This window comes from Zootoca vivipara, chromosome 14 (genome assembly GCF_965207765.1).
Source record: "Zootoca vivipara chromosome 14, rZooViv2.hap1.1, whole genome shotgun sequence".
In the NCBI taxonomy this organism is placed as follows: domain Eukaryota; kingdom Metazoa; phylum Chordata; class Lepidosauria; order Squamata; family Lacertidae; genus Zootoca; species Zootoca vivipara.
In genome coordinates this window covers 24,362,105-24,384,789 of record NC_142597.1, presented here as the reverse complement: position 1 = coordinate 24,384,789, position 22,685 = coordinate 24,362,105, and the positions used below count along the sequence as shown (strand labels likewise).

General features: G+C 44.8%; 1 protein-coding gene across 12 annotated transcripts in view; it reads right to left on the bottom strand.

Annotated features, from left to right (window-relative positions):
- The window catches only part of GRAMD1B (GRAM domain containing 1B), a 157,609-nt gene that overhangs the window by 58,716 nt on the left and 76,208 nt on the right, over positions 1-22,685 (bottom strand). For 11 of the 12 annotated variants that reach the window (XM_088657702.1, XM_088657703.1, XM_088657704.1 and 8 more), the window contains one exon: positions 8,876-9,086. In XM_088657702.1, coding sequence (XP_088513828.1) covers positions 8,876-9,086 — 211 coding nt within the window. Of the gene's footprint in view, positions 1-8,875; positions 9,087-17,195; positions 17,678-22,685 lie in introns of those variants that run through there. The other variant, XM_088657711.1, reaches the window with a different exon arrangement.

Genomic DNA, 22,685 nt, shown 5'->3' with positions numbered 1-22,685 from the left:
CTTACATAAAGTCATACCCTATGTGGTTCAGGTAATTTGCATCCACATGAGGATTAGCCTGCTCTAACTGAAAAATGACATTACATTAGTTTTATGTGAGCATTGGGATGAGTCTCTCTTGAGTTAATATATACAGTCCTGAGTTAATAGTTATATATTATTGAGTTAATATATACATTATATCAGGCTACAGTTTGGAAGCACTCGTGAACTTGGATCTGAGCCCAAATGCAAAACCAACAGCGGTTGCCAGGAGTGGGCTCGCACAGTTCCTGCTGGTGCACCAACTGCATTCTTTCCATGGGACACAAGAGGTGGTCACAATGAAAGATGCTTCGGCTTCTTATCACGGGAAATGTTGCAAGCTGCTCTACACGCCTTTAAAAAAGTGTTCCCAAGCTGCAGCTGGTCCAAAATGCCGAAGCTCGACTGGAGCAGGACAGAGGGGGCATGCGACTCTCTCATTCCAATGATTATACTGGCTTCCAGTCACTTTCTATGGTAAATTCAAAGTGGTGGTTTGACTTTTAAAGCCCTAAATGATATAGGACTTGAAAGACCATCTGCTTAGGTATTTAAGATGTGCAGGTGAGGCTATCTCAATGGCACCTAGGGCTTTTCTAGTGGCTACACCTTAACTCTGAATTCCTTCCTTTGGGAGCTTTTCCCTGCTTTCTCTTTAATGACATGACCCCAAGGGTGTGTGTGTGTGTGTAGGGCAACAGGAACATTTCCTTTTCAGCTGGCAGATTTTAATTGGATGTTTCTGCAGCTGCGCTCTCTCTCTCTCTCTCTCTCTCTCTCTCTCTCTCACACACACACACACACACACACACACAAATAAAATTGTAGTTTGAAGGACTTTGTTTTTAGCTGCCTTATTCTGGGGGAAAGGGTGGGATATAAATATTCTCAATAATAATTATTATTTTTAAAAGTATTAAGATTTTGTGGTATGCCTACTGTTAGAATGCTGACCAAAAAGAAAAAGAAAAAAAAAGACCCCAAACCTGTAAAGTTGGGGAATGTAGAGAAAAGGGCAACTAATGATAATGGAGGTTGAAATGGGTTCACTACAAGGAAAACCACACAGCTATCTCTCTGTCCTGAGAGTGGAAGCAAAAACATGTGAAGGGGAGAAGAGTAAATTCCAAAAGAGTTTAGCAGTCCCTGAGTCCCAGGGAAGTTCTTGGAGGCACCTGCCAGAATTACTTTTGGACACAGAAGATGGAACTCAACATAGGGCAAAGTAGTGTATGCATGTGCAGAATGAGGTCCACTTATGAAAGGAGACTTTTCTCCTCCTCTCCTTCTCCTGTTTTGGTTTATCCTCCAAATACCCAGAGCAAATTTAGAAGATGCTGGGGGGCATGCAAGGGGATGAGGAGGAGAAAAGACCCATAGTGGACCTCATTCTGCACACACAAGAGAACCTAGCATACTACTCCCCTTCCACTCAGTTATGTGGCTTTCTAACTCGATTCCAGACCCCTTGTTTTACATCATCATCATCATCACAAAGGGTGACAAAGTGACAGGCTAAAGGAAGAAATAGCAGAGAACCAGCAGGTAGGTAAGAAAAAAAAACAAGACAGAGAGAGAGTCAAGTTCTTACTTTGATCAGGTTTAATCTGTCATACTGGAAAAAGAAAATCATGAAACATTAGAACGGAAAGAAAAGGAAACAGAAATATATATGGGACTTTAGAGGGATAATACCTGCACACGGGGCAAAAGGAGGGGGTGCAAACAAGCCACCACCTACAAAGCTATGCTGGCATATTACGGTAACAATGCAAAGCTGTGTGCCACTCCACACAGGTCTACAGCTATGCCTCCCAAAGGGAAGGCAGGAGCAGCTATCATGGCCACAAGCTGCAGAACCTCAACCCAGCTGTCTGTAACTAAGCATACTGTAAAGGACTGGCGAGCTCTGCCTTGGGTACAGCCACAGCGGGTGTCCTCTACAGTTTTGCTGTGTGATCCAGTGATATCTCCCCCATTAACATGCTTCATTTGTGTACCACTTTGAGTAGCAAATCGGAGATTGGTGAGAAGGGAGTCAACAAGGCTGGCAAGACCCAGGGTTCCTGTGTATTGCTACCCTTTCATCGTACAATAACAAGTAGGAAAGTTGCCGTCTCTAATAGACAAAGGAAAGCACAATGCTCAGTGATCTCAAAAATATAGAGATGGGCTGGCATCTGTGTTCTCGCACAGCAGCAGTGCACCCTCACAGCGTCTTCAGCAGCAAATGACTTCATGTGGACATTGCTGTTGGCGCTGCCAGATCAAATGCTTTGCTCCAGAAGAACAGGTGTAGTATTATGCCAGTATTGCTTTCCCCCGATGGCAGGTGGTACTGATTCACAATAACTAACCTGGCGTAAACCGCTGAGACATCTTTAGGTATTTCTGATCGTGTAAACAAGACCCCAAGTTAAGCCATGCCTAATTCTGTGCACTAGTTCATTTGCTTAGCATAAGCGCTTTTATGTGTTAGCCATGATATTGCCCTCATTGCTCAATTATAGCCAAAACAGAAGTTCACTTCTGGTGAGGTTGCATGAGACCCACCCTGCCTGTTGGATACTTTTGGCCAAAGAGCCAGAGAGCACTCCTTTCGGTTACTAGGACAGTCTTCATGCCCATCCATTATTCCTGGCAACAGAAGGGGCATGTAAGAAATAGCCAGTGCAGGTTTCTTACTCTCCCCTCTACTACGTACAGCTGCTGATTCCAGTTACCCTTTATCCTACAAGAACCATTGTGCCGTCACAAAGAGAGAGCGGAAGAGGCAGAGGATTAACCCAGAGGCAGTTTCATAACTATCTTCTAAGGCTTGTAGCAACCCAAGACTGTCCTTCTGGGCTGGCAAAATGGGTTAGGTGGGCCAGCCAGACATGATAGTGGAAAGAAAGGGGGCAAAGGGAAAGGCGGGAAAGCTCCTAGGAAGCCCCTGCGGTTAGGGTCAGTCCTGCACCCAACAGATTACTTGGACCCAGAAGATCTATGCTCAAATCCTAGCAACTTGGCCAAGCACCTATTTCTCAGTTCCAGCTCTAAAATAATAAAAAGCAGCAGCTTTCCTGGTCAATAATAACCAACTGCATAGTGCTTTGACAGGGCACAACAAACAAGGTTTAGTAGTGATATGAGCAGTATCATGAGTAAAGCACACAGGCTGAGACAACGGCATTGGGAGATCTGGACACAAAAGGATCAGGTGGCACTTTCCAGGGCGACACATTTGGCGCCCAACAATTCAAATTGAGAAACACAGCTCAAAGTTGCCGCATGAGGATGCAAGATTCTGTTTCAGCCCCATAAGGGACCATTACCTCTCCCCCCACAACCTAAATTATTTTGAACACTGAAAAAAAATGCCCTTGAAATAACCACCACTCTGCATTGTTATGATGTTGTTTGTTCATTTTTGTTTGTTTGTTTGCTTGTTTGTAGTAAGAATGTTCTCTATAGTTTGGAAAGAAAGAAAAAAGCCAATCCTTTTCCTTTGCTAGGAAAGAAATAATTCTCTGCTCTAAGAGCAAGGGAACAAGCAAGTGTGCCTTAAAAACCTGCAGCCAGATTAGATGTGATTTGCAGTTGCATCTTAGATGCTCGTTTAGGCATCTGACCTAACCCTCTCAAAATATATATTCCTTGGAGTTGTCTCAAAAAACACTTTTTCTTCAAACATACAGGAAATAAGGAGCACACTGCCTTGGATGGTTGCATAGTACACACCATCCATTTAAAAGCACGTGGACTTCTGCAAAGAATCCTGGGAAGTGTAGTTTGTCCCTCACATAGCTTCAATTCCCAGCACCCATAACAAACTACAAAATTCTTTGGGAGAACTAATGTGCTTTTAAATGTTATAAATGGATGGTGTGCGAGCAGTCTGCACTTTCCAAGTGAGTACAGTACTGTATACATTTTGCCTTGAGGACATGTGCTGATGAATGACAGCTGGGGGGCAGCTCCCTCTAACGGCAAAACTGTGTCATAGCAGAAGGTTGTAGAAAGGCAGGACCCACAAAAGTCAAAAGTTACAAGTTCAAAATTGTCTCATCTCACTGAACCTAAACCCTTATCTTTGAGAAAGCAGAGCAGGTCTAAGATGTGAAAGGAAAGAGGCAGGAGAGAGGCACAGCAAGACTTGGGGGGTTATGTTCTTATCATCAACCTCGGACCCTTCTCAGCTACTCAAATTTATTCCAGATTCCTGACCCAAAGAGGGATTAAGAAACATGTCTAGGAAGTACTGTGACAGTATGGACTGGCTGTGATTGATTATCAGTTAAACATCTGGCCAGTTCAGATGACAACCTTGAGCTAGGTTAAGAACTTTGAGAACTTAAAGAGGAAAAGTCACTTTATCCAGGGACAGTCCACAAATATATTGGTGTCTTCCGATCTCTTTTTCTTAATGGTGCCTGCTTCTGCTCAGATTGCACAGAAAAAGCATTTTGGTTCCTGAAATTCATTCTGATTGAGCAGATAAAATATAACTGATAGAATTCTGCAGGATGTGGTATTAAGTGTGCGCAAACAATCCAGGTCCAATGATCCCCAGGCATGCACCACCAGATGGTGGAAATTTCGAGCGCCATCCTGGCACCCAAGCATCTTCACTTGGTCTCAAGTGGTTGAAAGCCAGGTGCAAAATACAGCTGGCACTTGGCTAATTTCAAACACTGTCTGTGACCTTCTCTAGAGCTTTTAAGGGGCTCTGGAGCAAGCATCCCCAAACTTCGGCCCTCCAGATGTTTTGGACTACAATTCCCATCTTCCCCAACCACTGGTCCTGTTAGCTAGGGATCATGGGAGTTGTAGGCCAAAATATCTGGAGGGCCACAGTTTGGGGATGCCTCGGTTGGAGTATGTTCTGATGATACCCCTTTCTTGCCTGGCCACACCCACATTTGCTAAACCCACCAACTGGTACGCAGCCTTCTTGTCACTGAAGACAAAGTTCTGGTTCATGCATGTCCCTCAACCGCTTATTGATGTGGGAACCCCCACGCCTCCGTCATACATGAAGTAATGCGCAGATCTGACGCATGCAGCTATATGCACATAGGCCCATTTCGTGCTATACGTCCTCAAAAAATAGTGGAGGATTGGGTGAAATAGAGGAGGATTGGGCGAAGCAAACCTATAGCAGCACACCTGAGGTCCTGAAACCACTAGCTTATTTTCCTTTTGTAGGGGATGGAACAGACAAGCACCCCTGTTGCTCCACTGCACACGAAAAAGGGTGAACAGCTGAGCGAGGCTGAGATTGACAAAGATCGGAACATTATAGCAGGCTTGACAAGATATGGTTCTAGCCGCTGCCCCAACCCCTTAAAAAAAACCCCACAAACTTCTCTTGCACCCCTCTGTGGAAAAACAACTCCAGGAGAAAACGTAAACTTGAAGATTATCTTCCGTAGGCTGCATTCATACGGCAGTTTATTCCCTTTTCACAACTTCCCCCTAACTGTTAAGTTCCACATTGCATTTGAGCTTTCACATGACCTAAAGGCTATTTCAAGAACTTTATTGTGCAAGTTTAGGGCTCATTTCCATGTTATTTGCCTCTGGGAGGGGGGGGGGAATCCATTTGCAAACAATATGGAATTGAGTGCTACACATGCGCTAAATTCCACCATGGTTACACCATTGTTCTGCAAGTGGATTGTTGCAAGTTCCATCCCCGTATGGGACAGCTGCATATTCCTGCATTGCAGGGGTTGGACTAGACGATCCTTCCAAGGTCCCTTCCAACTTATGATCTATGAAGTATCTAAAAGCTCAAATATAATGTGGAAATTAACACAGAGAAAAGTCGTGAAAACAGAAGAAACTGCCACGTGAACACAGCCCTTGAATTCCCAGGATTGCATAGGAACATACAATCAGAATATCACTTGGGTGAGGAGGTGGTTGTGTGGGTAAAAGCTGGATTTCTTTGAAGTCACTGGGTCATGAATCTTTATTCCAAGCAGTGGCAGCATCGGGGGGGGGGGGGGGAATCCAGGGTGACACAGAAGAGACAAAGTATTTTTCTAGGTGGGCAAGCTTTGTCCCACATGTTAAGATCTCGGAATGAAAAATAACACTCAATGTTGAGTCCATCAATTGGCAGGAGGAGGAGGGGGGTAAGTAGAGGGGCAAGTTCCACCCCTGGTTCCAAATATGGTGAGCTATGCAATAGGGACCCAGAATATTTGAAAAACATACAAGAGCTGATAGGTCTGTTTTAGTGTCCTGCTGGTACCTATGGGAATCTCAGGGTTCCACTGGATTTTTAAAATCAAGGTAGCTACATAGCAGTGCCTGGGTAAATGAGCCTTCATAACCAGTGGCCGCCACAACATCACAGGCCAACCTCTGAAAAATTTTTACTCAAGGTTTATGTAGGAGTCTCCATGAACTGCCAGGAACTTCAAGGAAAACCAGCTGAAAGGCTCAAAGGCAAAGGGGTGTAGGTGGGGGAAGAAAGCAGCTACCGACATTCCCACAGAGATACTTGGAGGATTTCTTAAGGGGGGAGGGAAGGATTTCACAACAGCACACAGGTGGCTCCTGAGAACCAAAGATCAACTCTATAGCAGGGTAGCAGAGATTAGAAAGAAGGCTTACTTTGGAGAGGCGCTTGTGTGACTTAAAAGGAAAGAGAAAAAAAAAGATGCAGAAAAAGCATGCAGGAAAGGAAATAAATGAAGTTATACACACAATTCAGGAGAAGCAAACTCAAAACAAACAGGAAATGCACCCCCTTCCCTTTCAGAGTTCAGAAAGACATATTTAATCTATGGAACATATTTAAACTATGGAACTCACTCCCGCAGGAGGCAGGAATAGCCACCAACTTGGGTGCCTTTAAAAGAGTATCAGACAAATTCATGGAGGAAAGGGCTATTGATGGCTACCAACGACAACGGCTAAGTTCTGCGTCTGCAGTTGGAGGAAGCGATGCTTTTGGATACCAGTTGCTGGAAACCGCAGGAAGGGAGACTGTTCTTATGCTTAGGTACTGCTTAAGGGTTTCCCCTTTGCGGCATCTGGGTCATTGGCCTGATCCAGCAGAGCTCTTTTTATGTCGTGTTTTCTGACCGGTGGCTCCCTTCGCTATGACCAGGCACAACAGAAGCAGCAGCAGGAAAGCTAGCTTCCGCAGACAGCGAAGTTTTCTCTCTCCCTTGAAAGGTCCCCATTTGGAGGGGAAAGGAATTTGGGTTCTGGGCAAACCAATGAACCTGTGGCTCTCTGCTGAGCCCCCAACAGCAGCCATCAAGGATAATGGCGTAAGGTGGGCTTCTTTAGAAACTGAGGACTCCGCTATGAACAGCCTACCAGCTCGTTTCACACAGCCTGGCACCAGAAAAACAGACAGCTGTCTGGCACTTCATCGTTGCAAATTAAATCCCCAAAGGCATATTTTCCTCCAGCAGGAACTTTCGACTACCTGCTGCAATATCCTGCTCTGTTCATTCAAGGCATGCTGGTCTGGGTTTTTATAAGGCCCCACCGACTGAAGCAATAAAGAGCTAGAAATAATTAAAATTAAGGGGTGTGGGGGGGAAGAAGGGGGGCTCAGCAGCCGGAACCTTAAGATAGGTATCTGTTCTTTTCACACATGTTGCTTATAATAAAAAGAACACCTCTCAAGAGCAGTAGCTGTCTTATAAATCCTGCCACATTCTTGATTGAATATCAGGTGACAGAAAATAAGCTTTTTATGCAGAGTGTGGGCCAGGCAATTCAGAAGCAGTGTAGTGTTTGCAGCCTACAGAAGCTGTAGTAAGCCTGATATGAATCTGGAATGACCATGATGTGAATCTGACTACCAGACTGCCAAACAGGCCAGAGAATAGCAGTGTGGTCTTAGTTCTTTTAAATGTGTTTTAAAAGGAATTAAGACAAATTCATGGAGGGTAAGTTAAGTTATGATGACTGTGTGTTACATCCAAGAACAGAGGCACTCTGCCTCTGAATACTAGTTACCGAGGGACATCAGTGGGAGGGGGCTATTTCCTTCATTTCTGACTTGGGGTTTCACATAAGCATCTGGCTGGCCACTATAGGATATAGGACATTGAACTGGATAGATCCAACAGGGCACTTCTTATGCTCTTAATGTTCAAAGAACCCTTTTAAAATGTACTCTTTTTTTGCAAAGAGAACCTCTACATCAGGCACCCCAACCTTCGGCCCTCCAGATGTTTTGGACTACAATTCCCATCATCCCTGACCACTGGTTCTGTTAGCTAGGGATCATGGGAGTTGTAGGCCAAAACATCTGGAGAGCCGCAGGTTGGGGATGCCTGCTCTACATGTTGCCGATGTTTCTAGGACTCACAACCAAGTTCACACAGACTGCTAGGTGAGTATCATTTACTATAATGTCCTTTGACCCTTTTTAACTTGTGGTTCAGAAAGGTTGTGCAGTCTAGCTAACAAACCTAATGATTCGTGTATTCAGAGTCCTGGAACTCACATTGATGCTGGGGACCTTAGTAGTTTTAAAACATTAGTCTGTGGATACTATTAAAAGTTTGTCAGGGCCACAAATTTCTGTGTGTACGCGCATGGATATTTGATAGTAGGAAGACAACTAAGAAAACTGTCAAATGAGCCCTACTCAAGCGCCAACCAGTTTGATTTGGTTTCTATCAGAGGGCAAAGTTAGGATCTAATTGAAGTGAGTCAACAAAAATAATTGGGAAGCAGGTGTAAAGAGGAAGGACACAAGTGGTCATTTTCCCCATACTATACAATATGAGTACACAACAGAGAGAGAGAGAGAGAGAGAGAGAGAGAGAGAGAGAGAGAGAGAGAGAGAGAGAGAGAGAGAGAGAGAGAGAGCGCAAACTAGACTCACCTTGGAATTCTTGGCCCCGCTACGACCCGACTGAGAGGAACAGCTACGGTGCACGCCTTGTTCTGGTGTGGAAGGGGATTTGTCTGAAGAGTGGTCTGAGCCTTTCTCCACCATGGCGTCTCCTTGGGGGTCCTGTGGCGTTGGAGACCGGGAGCGTTTGCGCAGGATAGGGGAGCAAGCAGGACTGCTGCGATTTGAGTTACTGGCAGTGCTGAAGGGGGAGGAAAAGAGAGCCAAGTCAATAACATGACAAAGCACAGGTATAATAAGCATGGTGCCTACGACGTGCCACCTGGGGGCTCTAAAAGGAACACAGAGACAGGAGCTATCAGGTGTGGCTTCTGGAAGGAGAGCCTCCACCCTCTTCCTCGGAGGCAGAGGAGCTGGGCCCCCACATAAATTGTAGTACAACAACTCCATCTTCCTTGACCATCGGCCATGCTCGCAGAGACTCATGGGAACTGGAGCTCAGCAACATATAGAGGCCCACAGGTTTCCCACCTCTAGTCTAAAACTGCTCCCTCCCCCCCCCCAAAAAAGAACCCTCAGGGTTTCCTAAGATAGGGTGTCTAACCACATGAGTCCAAGAAGTAAAAAAGGGGAGGTGGTGAGGACAAGTTGCAGTTATCAACCTCACCACTTAAGGGTGGTCAAACCACATTCAGCAACTATGTACTTAATCGCTTTGGTGTGACATTAGTGATGTGCAAACTCACTTCAGTGATGGGGTGTGGGGGTGTGGATGACTTCTATTACATTTTTTTCCAACTGGCAAGATGTATTGTAAGTTTACAAAATTGCTCTTTGTAAATGCAAATACGACTAAGTGGCAGTTATAAATGATAACATGCTGACATTTTGTTTTTGATGTATTTTATGAACATCTTTTCGGTTGGAATATCTGCAATGATTTACTTTTATTTTAGTTCAGTGTTGGGGTTGCTCTTCTTGGCATTCTTACTGCTTCAGCTCTGCTCATCGTTTCATTCTCCAGGCACGTGTTTGAAATCTGACCAACCAAATGCAGGTCTGGGAAATGACAGAAATCCTTTGGCAAATCACTTTGTGCATGAATCTTCTGGTTACTGTATGGCAGGAAGCCTCACTGAAAACAGTAACAGTCCCACGAAACTGAGCTGGTTTACATTGCTGCTCATTAACTGAAGGTTATAGAGTGAATGGGTGACTGCTCATGTTATACCAAAGACAGGCCTTCAGCTGAGAATTTCTACATGTGGTGCTTCCATTGCAGCCCTAGACAGTTCCTTGATTGTTCCTTAGCTTTCTTTCCCTCCCCTAATATTCTCTCTTCCTTGTCTTCTTTCATCCTCATGCTGGTCCTGTAAGGTAGAGGCTGAAAGATCGACTTTAACAATGTCATATGCTTTCCTCCATGTCAAAGTATGCATTAAAAGCCACATCTCCTGCAACGCTATACTATACTGGTTTTCAGGGATCTTACTGAACACCATCTGCTGCAGTATTTGGTATTTTCATCAATGAATTAAAAGAGATTTGCCCTTCAGTACAAACTCTCCAAAGGTTGTGCGTGGCACGGTCCACTGGCATTACAGATATCATGCCCTGCAGAGTAGAGACCAGGCAACTGGAAAACGTATCTGCTGCTCTAAGAAGGAAGAGAGATTTAGGAACATAAGAAGAAGCCTGCTGGATTAGGCCAATGGCCCATCTAGTCCAGCATCCTGTTCTCATAGTGGCCAACCAGGTGCTTGTGGCAAAAGATTCCTGCATTGCAGGGGCTGAACTAGATGTTCCTTGAACTAGATGTTCCAACTCTACAATTCTATGATTCTATGGAACCTCCACATTTTTAGAGGCAGTGTTTTCCCACTATATATCAGTGGTAAGGTTGCTGGAAGCAACACAAAATTAATGATTTTCTGACAAATGATCTAATATTCTTACCCATCAGTGGAAAAGTTTCACCACAGTTTATGACACATGAATATCAAGTTTTCTGCTGGACAACAGAAGAGAGCAAGAACACTCTTTGGCACGTGTGACAATTCTGATTTGCCTTCTTTCTCAGTCCCCAACCCCAAATCTTTCAAAAAACCTTTGCTGTTCCTGTTCAATCCGAGAGTTTTGAATCTGACCCAAGAACAGCCATGACAAATGCCTTCTGTTGTTCCCATAGTAACCAGGGTTTGCAAAGGAACCAGGAATCCACGCTTGAAATGACAAAACAGCTTGACCCACTTTAGAAAAAATATATATATAATAAAACTTTATTAAACTAACTGGCCAAAGGCTGTTGAAAACCCCAGATGACCCCTCTCAGCAATCCGGATAAGTTTGTTGGAAACACAACACTGCAATGGATACACAACATACAATTTTATGAGAACAACTTTAGGCTGCAGGACTGGTGGCAAAAACTAATGATTGCAACTCGTGTGTGTGTGTGATCCTAGACATCGCGATTGCAGAAGAAAGCTTGAAAACTGCAGGAGTTTTAGAGCCTTTTTTCTCCTACATGAATATAGTTTTCATTCAAATGCTGCAGTTCTGCTAGGGAATAAGGGAATGAGGCTATTAACAGTATAATGTTTGAAACATTTGTCTTCAGGATTTCAAAAGGTTTCTTAGCAAGGCTGTTAATACTGGATACCACGATACAGTATATTGTTCCACCAGCCAAAAATATACATTTGGTGGATATACACTAGTAGTAAGTAAATAGCAGCCACTCAAACAAAGTCAGAAAACAGTAGGGTTCCTGTGACAATTCACTAGATTTAAATCCCAATGTAGATATTGTATTCCCACTGGTGAGGTTAAATAACCTGGACTCTCTTCTCTAATACTAGCAGACTAGTCAATCAATCAACTGCTTACTAATTGACCATCAGATATTGTTAAATGTTTCCAAGAGTGCTGTATGGAGGACAGCCTACTTTTTACCAGTTCATTGGGGTGCCACTCATTAGCCAGGGAAAGTGGGCAGCTTGCTCCTGAGCCCTGCAGCAGTGAGAGGCAATCCTAGCAGCATAGCAAAGCTTCTCTTGCTAGCTGTGATACCTGCAAGGCATCTCCAATCAAGCAGTCCGGAAGAATATAAGAAGAGCACTGCTGGATCAGGGCGATGGCTCATCTAGTCCAGCATCCTGTTCTCACAGTGCCCAACCAGATGCCTGGGGGAAGCCTGCAAACTAGACACATGCGCAGCAGCACTCTCATGTTCTGTGGCTTCCAGAAACTGGTACAGTGGAACCTCGGTTTACGATTACCTCCGTTTACGAATGCTTCGGCGAGCGAACGCCGCGGACCCGGAAGTGTTTACATCCGGGTTCCGCAGCGTCGGATGCGCAGAAGCTATCTGCGCAGCTCGCGCATGCGCAGAAGCGATCTACACAGAGCGTGCATGTGCAAAAGCGCTCTATCGGTGCTTCGCGCATGCGCAGAAGCGTGCCTTCGGCGAGCGAACGCCTCCGCGGAACAGATTGTGGTCGCAAACCGAGGTACCACTGTATTCAGAGACATTATGCCTCTGACAGTTGACATATAACACAGCCATTGTAGCCACTGATAGCCTTGCCCTTCATGAATTGGTCCAATCCTCTTTTTAAAGTCATCCAACTTATAATAATAATAATAATAATAATAATAATAATAATAATAATAATAATAATAATAATTTATTTATACCCTGCCCATCTGGTTAGGTTTCCCCAGCCACTCTGCCACTCTGGGCAGCTCCCAACAGAATATTAAAACACAATAAAACATCAAATATTAAAAGCTTCCCTAAACAGGGCTGCCTTCAGATGTCTTCTAAAAGTCAGATAATTGTTTATTTCCTTGACATCTGATGGGAGGGCGTTCAACAGGGCGGGCGCCACTACCAAGAAGGCCTTCTGCCTGGTTCCCTATAACCTCATTTCTCTCAGTGAGGGAACCTCCAGAAGGCCCTCAGAGCTGGACCTCAGTGTCTGGGCTGAACGATGGGGGTGGAGACGCTCCTTCGGGGATAGTGGTAGCCACCACAGCCTCCTGTGGGAATGAGTTTCATAGTTGTACAAAGAAGTGCTTTCTGTTGTCTCTCCTGAATATTCCATTCAGCTTCATCGGGAGAAAAAGTTTTCTCTAGCCACTTGATCCATGTCATACTTTAACTTCATAAACTTCCATCATGTCACCTCTCACTTGCCTTTTCTCAAAATTACAGCGGGTGACACTGACAAATTTCAGTTCACATTCAAATCCTCCAACAAATTCTTCAGTTGCCTCACTGACAATTTCATTTCCCAGAAGGTGGAAGAAGCAACTATAGGGGATCGTCTATCTTGGACCTGCTCCTCACAAACAGGGAGGAATTTACTGATGAAGTGGAAGTACTGGGAAACTTGGGAGCAAGTGATCATGTCTTCCTGGGTTTCAGCATACAGAGGCAAGAGAAAGCTGAGTATAGTCGTACATACACTCAGGACTTTCAGGCGAAGTTCAAACAGTTTAAGGCACAACTGGGTGAGATCCCAGAGTCAGAAATACTAAGAGAAAGGAGTCCAAGATAGGATTTTCTTTCAGGTGAAATACTGAAGGCCCAAATGCAGACAAGAAAGAAAAATGAGAGGCATCTAAAGAAACCATTGTGGCTGCAAAAGGAGCTTACAGATGAGCTGAGATTTAATAAGGGCATCTATAAGAAATGCAAGAAATGGAAAATCACAAAAGAGTATACAAGAGTAGTCAACAGTTGCAGGATGAATGTCATGGAGGCTAAAGCTCAGAATGAGCTCAGGCTTGCAAAGAGGTTAAAAACAATAAAAGGATTTATTTGGCTTAAATCAGGGTTTCCCAAACTTGGGTCTCCAGCTGTTGCTGGACTACAACTCCCATCATCTCTGGCTAGCAGGACCAGTGGTTGAGGATGATGGGAATTGTATCCCCCCCCTCCCAAAAAAATGGAGACCCAAGTTTGGGAAACCCTGCTTTAGATACAGTGATAGAAGCTTCCCAATAAGAATATGGCGTCTGGTGAAAGGGTCTCTGAAATATGGCAGCAGTTTTTAGCTACAGTATTGAAAGAGGGGTATTTACAAGCTGTTCTTTCTGCAGCACATACCGTACTTCTTGCCTCTTCAAAAGGACAGGAAGTAAAATTATTCCAAGTTGAAAATCACACATATCTGTTTGTAAACTCTCTCAGAACACCCTCCTTTCCTGCTGCAACAGTTTGTGCATCTATGATCAATACAGCAATAGCTCCCTGTTTCCAGGTGCACTATACTGCTCCCAGAAGGTAACTCAAAAGTAGTAAGGAAATAAGTCTTGTTAGACTAATGACTGTTGGCATAAAAAGATCTTCGGGTATAGGGTGGTATAGAAATTAAATTAATAATAATAATAATAATAATAATAATAATAATAATAATAATAATGAGCATGCAAACTGATATCACTTCCTAAGCATCAGTCAGTGTTAGAAACTGAGATATGAAAGCTAGGATCTAAATGGCACCTTAAAGCTAGATTATGGGTGCAACAATGGAATATCTAGGCATGCTTTTTTAATAACAATAATACAAAGCTGAAAATGAATGAACTGCAGCTAAAATATTATGTTTATTTTTTAAATGCTCTAGTCCTTTCCCTGCCCACCCTGCTAATATTCTTAAGAGGGCCTCTTCTCCAGTCTTCAGAAAGTAGCTGGAAGTGGGGAGGCAGATAAAGCTCTTCCTTCGCTTCCACTCCTTCCTTCCAGTTTTAATCTGAAGTCTTAGGTGCAGTACTGCGCCCAGAGCTCAGAAACTCCTCGCGCTAATGAAATGTGCCTAGAACAAGGGGAGTTTCAAACACTGGCTCAGTTCTTAATGAACGGTGCCACCCCAAAGCATCTCTATTTCTACGTATCAAGAAAGCTCTGCATTTCATGTTCTGCAACTCCTGGTAAAACTATCTTGCACTTTGGAGATAATTTCCTCTTTTGCAATTTTCAATACATTAATATGGGGTCTTGGATTCATAGCAATAGCACATACCTAACAGGATCAGCTGGGATATTTGAAGACATTACCAAGCCCGGGGGGGGACTTAAAAATATTAGCCAGAGGTGGAATCCCACTGCACCTTGAGATAATTTGGCTCATAACTCATTAGAACTCAAAACTGTTTTTTTAAAATATCTGCACAAAACAACAGCCTAGTTTTATTGCCTCCAAAAGCTCTCCATTTCTTGGGGAACCGGCCTGTCTTTAAGCCAGCTTGCCATGACAGCTACACAGTGGTAACAGCTTGTACAGACAGCAATGAAACAGACAGCCAAATCCTTTTTTTCCTTTTTTTGCAGCATGTAATGTTTATGAGTTTCCCTGAGGACACTCTCATGTATGTTGGAGGGTGTTACATCCTGCTAGGGATAGGGAGGGGTGGCAGGAGAGAGATTGTCTTTCCCGGAGCAGGGAGATGCAGCAAGCCTCTGACAACATCTACCTGCAGTTCAACCGGGATCAACTTTCATAGGCTAAAAGAAGACACGGTGATCTTCAGTGTTGAGCAAGCAGGATCAACTCCATTTACTTTGCAGGGGTTATCGGACACTCCTTTCATTTACTATCCTGCTTCTTTCCCACCTCACTCCCTCCCCTGGCTGTCCCTCCAGTCTCTGTAGCCTTTGCTCTTACTGTACTCTGCATTCACCAAGCCAAACCTACATAACACTTAAACTAATAAGAATGTAAATACAAACTATGTTTCAGGCTATTGAAGGTCGGCAAGGAGCGATGCAGGGGCAAAGCATGTCCCACCCTCACCATGGCACATGCTCATCATCACGCATTCAATTTGCAAGGGCCTGATCAGTCGTGGTGGTGGTTCCCAGTTGGGTAGACTGGTTGGAGTGTCAAACTAGGACCTGCCAGGGCTCACACCCCCACTCAGCCATGAATCTTCCTGGGTGACCTTGAGCCAGTCACTGCCTCTCAGCCTAACCTACCTCACAGGGTTGTTGTGGGGATTAAATGAGGTGGAAAGCCATGTATGCCACCTCAAGCTCCTTGGAGGAAAAGGTCATAGAGTTGGGATTAGAAATGCAATTAATAAGTACATAAAGTATGAAAGGAGGCTTCCCTAGACTGCATTTACAGCATAGGAATCTCTTTATTAATAGAAAACAACAAAACAAAAAAGTTATCCTGAGATTTTACATGAAATACTGGGACTCTTAATTTCCTCCCACAGGGCTGAAACCACATCCCCAGAAGACACTCCCATCTCCCTTGAGCAGAGGTTTATTATTTACTCCTGGTGCAGTTACAATTGCAGAAAGGGGTGTGTGCGGTAAAGTCTTTCCCGCATGTGCTCATTTCTAGGAAGAAGATGACAGCGACAAAAAAAAAGGGGGCAGGCAGATAAAGCGAGAGCGGAGGGGGCGGAATGACATAGACTCACACCTTCACCGCCCATCTTCCTCCCTGTCCTTAACCACCTCAGACAGTCCCCTTCATCATCATCACTAACACCCGCCTCCAGCACTGCAAACCGTGAAAGGAGATGATGTGTCAGACTCTCATAACCAGCCCCCTTTGTCTCCTCCTGTCATCTTTGGAAGAAACATACCCTAGGCAAAAAAGGGGAAAGCGGTGTGTGTGTGTGTGTGTGTGTGTGTGTGTGTAAGCAGGATTGGGGGGGGCTCACAGCCAGGGAGCACATGGGCACACAAGCGCACACAGAGCAGACCCAACTGCTGCTGCATGACGCACTCAGAAATCAACCAAATCTCCACCTTCAACCCCCTTTTCTCTCTTTCTCTCTGTTCAAAGGGCTGCGAAACACCAGGAGCATATTGCCTGTCTCTTCTTCCCAGAAGCAAAAAGGGAGGCGGAAAGACCACAGAAATCACTGCTTCACTCTTCAACTGCAAAGAGGATGTGACGGTGGCTGCTGCAGAGGATGGATTGGAGGGGGGACTGAACCCTACCACCCCAACCAAAGAGGAGATGGTTTGGGGGGGGAGAGAAGAGGCATCTCTGCAACATGATGTCACACTGGCTGCTTTCATGCTCAGCCTTCCGCCGCACACTCCCCCCATCCCCAGCAGAGAACAGAAGCAGCAGCCGGCGCCACCAACATGGACTCCGGATTTATTCAAGCAGGGAACCGTATGCCTCTGGCACCAATCTTTCTCTCTCTCTCCCTCCGCACAGAAAGTCCCCGACATAAACATGTACAAAAAGGACCCGCAGAGGCGCACATGGGCAACTAGATCGCTCAGAGAGCAAGAAAGAGAGACGGACGGACGGACAGAGAGAGAGAGGCAGGCAGAGAGCGACTGGAGAAAAGAGCAGAGCGCGCCACTAACCTGGTAGCCATTAGGGACTAGTAGCATACAGTGGAGCAGCTGGGAGTTCATTCATTCATGCAGTTGGGCGGTGGGGGTTGGGGGCAGAGAGGGGGGGTGGGCCAGTGAGGAGGTGAAAGGGCCGTGCCCCTCCCGGACCATCTTGAAAGCCCTTCTTCCTCACCCCCCCTCTAGGAAGGGGGGGCTTACTCCAGAAGGGAGCCCCCTCTCTCTGCAGCGCGCCAGAGCTGCGTGTGCCCAGCCATAGCCGGTCCTCGCCTACGGCCGCCCCTTTGCACCCCCCTCAAGACTTTTGCCAGCTTGTGCCGCCGTCTCCCTCCTGCCTGTTCCCTTCTCTCTCGCACACACGCACGCGCGCGGACACACACACAGGCAGCAGGACAGGCGCGCACACACTGGCGCACACAGGGAGCGCTTGCTCGCTGCCTGTTTACATAATGCAACCTATGGTGCAGTCGCGCCGTCCTCAATTATGCACGCCTGCTCTGCACGGGGCTGGCCAGGGGTTCCGGTTTTAGCGGTTCCCTCTCGGGTCCGGAGGGGTTAAAGCGGGCGGGGGGGGGCGGCAAACGAGAGTACGACTTCAGCACCATGCGCATTTCAGCACAACCGTTGCAAGATCTTGCCGTTCACTTGCAGCAGGGTAGGAATTCAAAAGTGGTACAGGGTGATTTTTTTCTCGGAATTCTGCATCCCAGCAGTGGTATATTTCACCAGGGGATAAATAAACTCTTACCCTGGCCAGCAGAACTCTCCTTTTAAAAAAATCAGTAAGAGGAAAAAATGCTCTGCTTCAAACGCCACGGGCTTCCCAAGCACCTTCTGTGCTCTCCGACCTTAAATTGATGAGCGGTGCCATGCTTTGTGTGAACAACACAAGTGTAACACCAGCATATAAACAATGACTGCCATGCAAAGCGTAAACAGCAAAACACAACATGTCCTTAAATACCTGAGGATGGCAACTTTCATGCCATACATTTACAGCACTGTAATACACTTCAACCAGCTATTGATTCCCCTAAGAATTCTGGGAGCTGTAGTTTGTTAAGAGTGCTAAGAATTGTTAGAAGATACCTGTTTCCCTTGTAGAGCTAGAATTCTCAGAGTGATTTAGAAATCAGTCCCTCAGGGAACTCTAGGAAATGTAGCGCTGTGAGGGGAATAGGGGGAAAATCTCAGGATCCTTAACAAGCTACTCTTCCCAGGATTCTTTGGGGAAGCCATGAGTTTTTCAAGTGGCTTCACTGTGCTTTAAAAGTATGGTGTGAATGTGGCCAATATAAGGATGGCCATCATCCATTTGTACTTTTGCCTGCTTACTTACTGCTAACATTGTAACCACAACAAGCAAAACTGCTGTGGAAGGCATGGAGGAACCAGAATCTAGGAACTAGGAACCACTAGGAACCAGAATCTGAAGAATACTGATGGAAATGTATTGAGTTCAAAAGGCATTACGTTGTGAGCAACAAATAAATCCTAACCTCCACCACGTCCAGATGCAATATTTTAAAGATAGGGCTACCATCTATCTCTTTCCAGACATGGGCAGCGCTTAGTTCTTGCTATCTACCCTGCAAAGAGATGTCCTGACACACGTTTGTTGTCTGGTTAGCAGGAAGAAACCAGGAGCAGGAGACATTAATTGAAATTATAGCAGCACCATGTGCCAACTGCACTGTTACAAATTAGGCGTGATTCTGAACTAGAGGGAAGAACTAGCAGGAGGACAAGCATGGTGTATACATTCTTTCTCACAAAAACCCTTTGAGGTAGGTAAGATGGAGAGGTAGTGGCTGGCCCAAGGACACCCAATGTGTGACTGAATGGGGGTTTGAACCCCAGAATCCGAGGTCCTAGTCCAATGTTCTTAACCAGCCCACCACACAGAATTCATGGCAAACACAGATCTCAGGCTAGGCTAGAGAGAAGTGGCTGAAGGTGCAATGTGACAAGAGGCAAGAGGCCACCAAGTCTACAGAAAACGCTTTATGACAACTTCTCTTTAATGATGGACTCTTAAATTAAGATCCCTCTGCCTTAGCGTTCTGATGGCATATGCATGTTAAGTAGGATTTGGGGGGGTTCCATCTACTGTGGGATTTAAAACATTCAAGCAGCGGTTCTTTAATAGATATAGTTTTAGGGATCATGTATAACCCTCAAATCTGTGAACAAGTTTGAAGTACGTTTAAAGATTAGAAGTCATCAGCAGCCCTGAGCAGATTACTGTTATCAGAAAGACAAGGCTTCTGAGTTCCACACAGCTTATTGTAACCCACAAAATGTCCTAGTCTAGCAGGACAGGGAAACACAATTGCATGGCTTGCTCTCAAACCCTTCTAGCATACATCTATAAAAGCAGTCCAGCCCACTGCGCTGAGAAACAAAAGAAAATGCAACAGTCGCTTGCTCCGCTCTACCAATGGCAAGACAAACCCAGACAGCAAGTTTATCTTACATCCCACTTTTGAGTGCCAGTCCTAGCAAAGAATGCATCCTATAAATGCTGGAGACAGCGATGGAAGGAACATTAATAATAGAAGAGGCAGCACTTAAGAACTGCAGCAAACAGCAAAATGCTGCCATGGCAGAATAATACATACTTTCAGAAACCTTTGGGTCTTTGCTTCACCATAAATACTTAAACCGGCACACATGAACTGCAAGCTCTGTATATGAAGAATTCTGCTCACTTTTAAGAATTGCTTATTACTCTCCACTCTCTTTGGCACTTTGATTGCAGTGTTGCATGTTTTGAGACAAACATAAAAAGCAGGAATAAAAGCCAAGAGGCTGGTTTTTGGAGGAGGGTATCAAAGCATAAGTAGCACACGGTTAAGTTCTCTGGTGTGTGTTCACTGTTTGGCGATTACCCATGTTGTTACAAAAAATATTCTTATTAGTTTCATTAGAATACAAAACAACATGGAGGAGCATTGAAGATGTATAAAAGGATATCGCTTTAAAGGATATTCAGATTGTTCATCCCAAAGTATCTTTCAATATAGCCCTGTGACTTAACGGAAGATGGAAGCTCTGTACTGCATATGAAACATAATGAATGTACCACTGGACAAGTTACTGTAGTTATAGCTTGTTCTTGTATTTACATGCAAAGGAATAAAAATTGCAGAAAACTTGTCTGGTACATAGGGTAAAATTTTTGGTAATTATTTCTGTATAAATATATCCGTTTAGGAACCTGCAAGATCCTGGTTCAAACCTCACCTCTGCCATTAACTCACAAAGTGTTCTCAGGCATGTTAAGTCCTCAGCTCTAATCTTAAGTGCTATCCCCCCATCCCCCCCACAATACAGGCATTTCTTATAGAGCAGACAAGTTTGGGGAAGAAAATGCATCCGATTCATTCAGAATTGTAATAAGGAACCATGGTCACGTCCAGCCATTATCTTGGTTGAAAAGCTTCTCTGTTTTCTGTGTTCTTTGACTATTCATCATCATCATCATCATCAAAACGTGTTGGAATCAGATTCTTTAACAAGAGATTTCCATGCTCTGTCTGTCAGTTGTTGTTGTTTTACAATTCTCAAGCAACTCGTCTTCTTGGGCAATTCACATGGAAATGAAATTGTTGTCAAACACAGAAGAAATTTCAAAACATGTGGACGAGGGGAAGGCATCCAAATGGCACTTTTTGCCTGGTGGCAGAAACTGAGGCCACAGATACTTTAGCACTGTCCCCCAGTTTTGCCAAGGCTTCTGTTCAGCTCCCTCAGCCGTAACCCCATCTCCTCCATTAATATTACATCTCTCAGGTGATGGGAAATGACTCACCTGTCCAGGTAATTAAAGCCCGAGGCTGATGAGGAAAGCGTGAGAGGCAGTCCAGTCACTCAGCAGTCAGGGTTGTAAAGATCCTGCCTCAGTAGAGGAAAATTTAATGCATCAACTGAGAGTGTTTTCTGACGGCCTCGTAAACCAAACCATGGACTTTAGAGTGTAAAAGAAGTCCACCCTATAAGACTCCATTAGAGATGAAATCATCTGAATTTCTCCAATTTTAAACAGGCCATAGCTTTGTACTTTAGCCTTATTTTCCCTTTTGCTAAGTTGATCACATTTCTACAGGATAGTTCCTTACAATATTTATTTATTTGGAGCATTTATACACGGCACTTCATCCAAAAGGGCTCCCAGGAGGCAGATTTAGGGGAGCGCAACCTGTTCAGTCGCACTGGGCTCAGAGCTTCAGGGTCACTGCAACTATGATGTAGAATAGAAAGCAAGAGGCGCCGGGGGGGGGGGGGGAGACGACCACAGAATTTTGCTGTCTCACATGGTGCTGCTGAAAATTGAGGTCCCAAGTTCAGCCACTGCTCCCAGGCCTTCAAAACAAGACATTCCCTACACACAGGCTAAAAGGGACAGAAGAGGGAAATGAAAATAAAAAACTCACGCAATAATTTCTAAACAATTGTTCCCATAATGCAGCTGGCACAGTTCAGGGGCAGGAGTGCCCAGTGTTACAAAGTCAGATATATAAGCTAATGACCAAATAGCGCCTTAAACTTAGGTTACGGTCGCCACAATGGAATACCTGGGCACCATTTCCTCCCGGTGAATATTGTGATTATTCATTCATTTCTATACCGCTTTATATTTTAAAGAACAAATCTGAAAATGATTTGCAACACATTAAAACGTCAAATAAAACAATCCAAAAATAAAACAAATACAGGCTTCAAAGAGAATATTTCAGATCCTTCTCCAAGTGACATTTTGCTTTCCCCACTCGCCATCCTGGCATCCAAAGGTTTTCACAGGTTGCAGTGGGACCCACGCCAGTCACAAAACGCACCTGGCGCCTGGCTAATTTCTAACACTGGGAGTGCCCAATAGAGCTGAGGCTCCAGCAAAGCTGGTGAAATGAGCCCTGCTTCCTTCTCTCTCATTGAAGCAGTCTGATGGAATGGCTGTCCCCAGGTGACAGAGGAGGAGAGAGAGGAGGCGTGATGGAGCAGGTTGCTAGACCTGACGCATAGGGTGTTGTGCTCAAAGATTCATCCTTTCGCTGAAATTTAAAAAATGCACACGTTTTCTTCTACTGAGGTCTGAAATGTTGCTTGGTGTTTCACTTTGCCAAGGGCATTCTCAAGGTTGGTCCAAAAGACAGCCTCAAGTGGCAAGCAAGTCTTTGGAACAGGAAGCCACTTGCAGAATATGACACCCACCTTGACCTCCTGGGGTAAGGTGGGCTGCATATGAAATGTATGAAAATTTCAGCTCGTTACTCTGCATGAATTTGCAGCCACTGGTAAAGGAACCATGGTGCTTCAGAACTGCTGGAAGAAAATGCAAGCAAAAACTCTGCAGGGTTTGCTAGCAGGTGAGCCCTGAGTGAAATCTCCTCCCTGACCCCAACCAGATCCTCCACGGAAACAACATCTCTGTCGAAAGAGAAAATCTCAGCAACCTCTCACCCAACCCCTCGTCTCTAAGTGAAATGATTTCTGAGGTTTCAC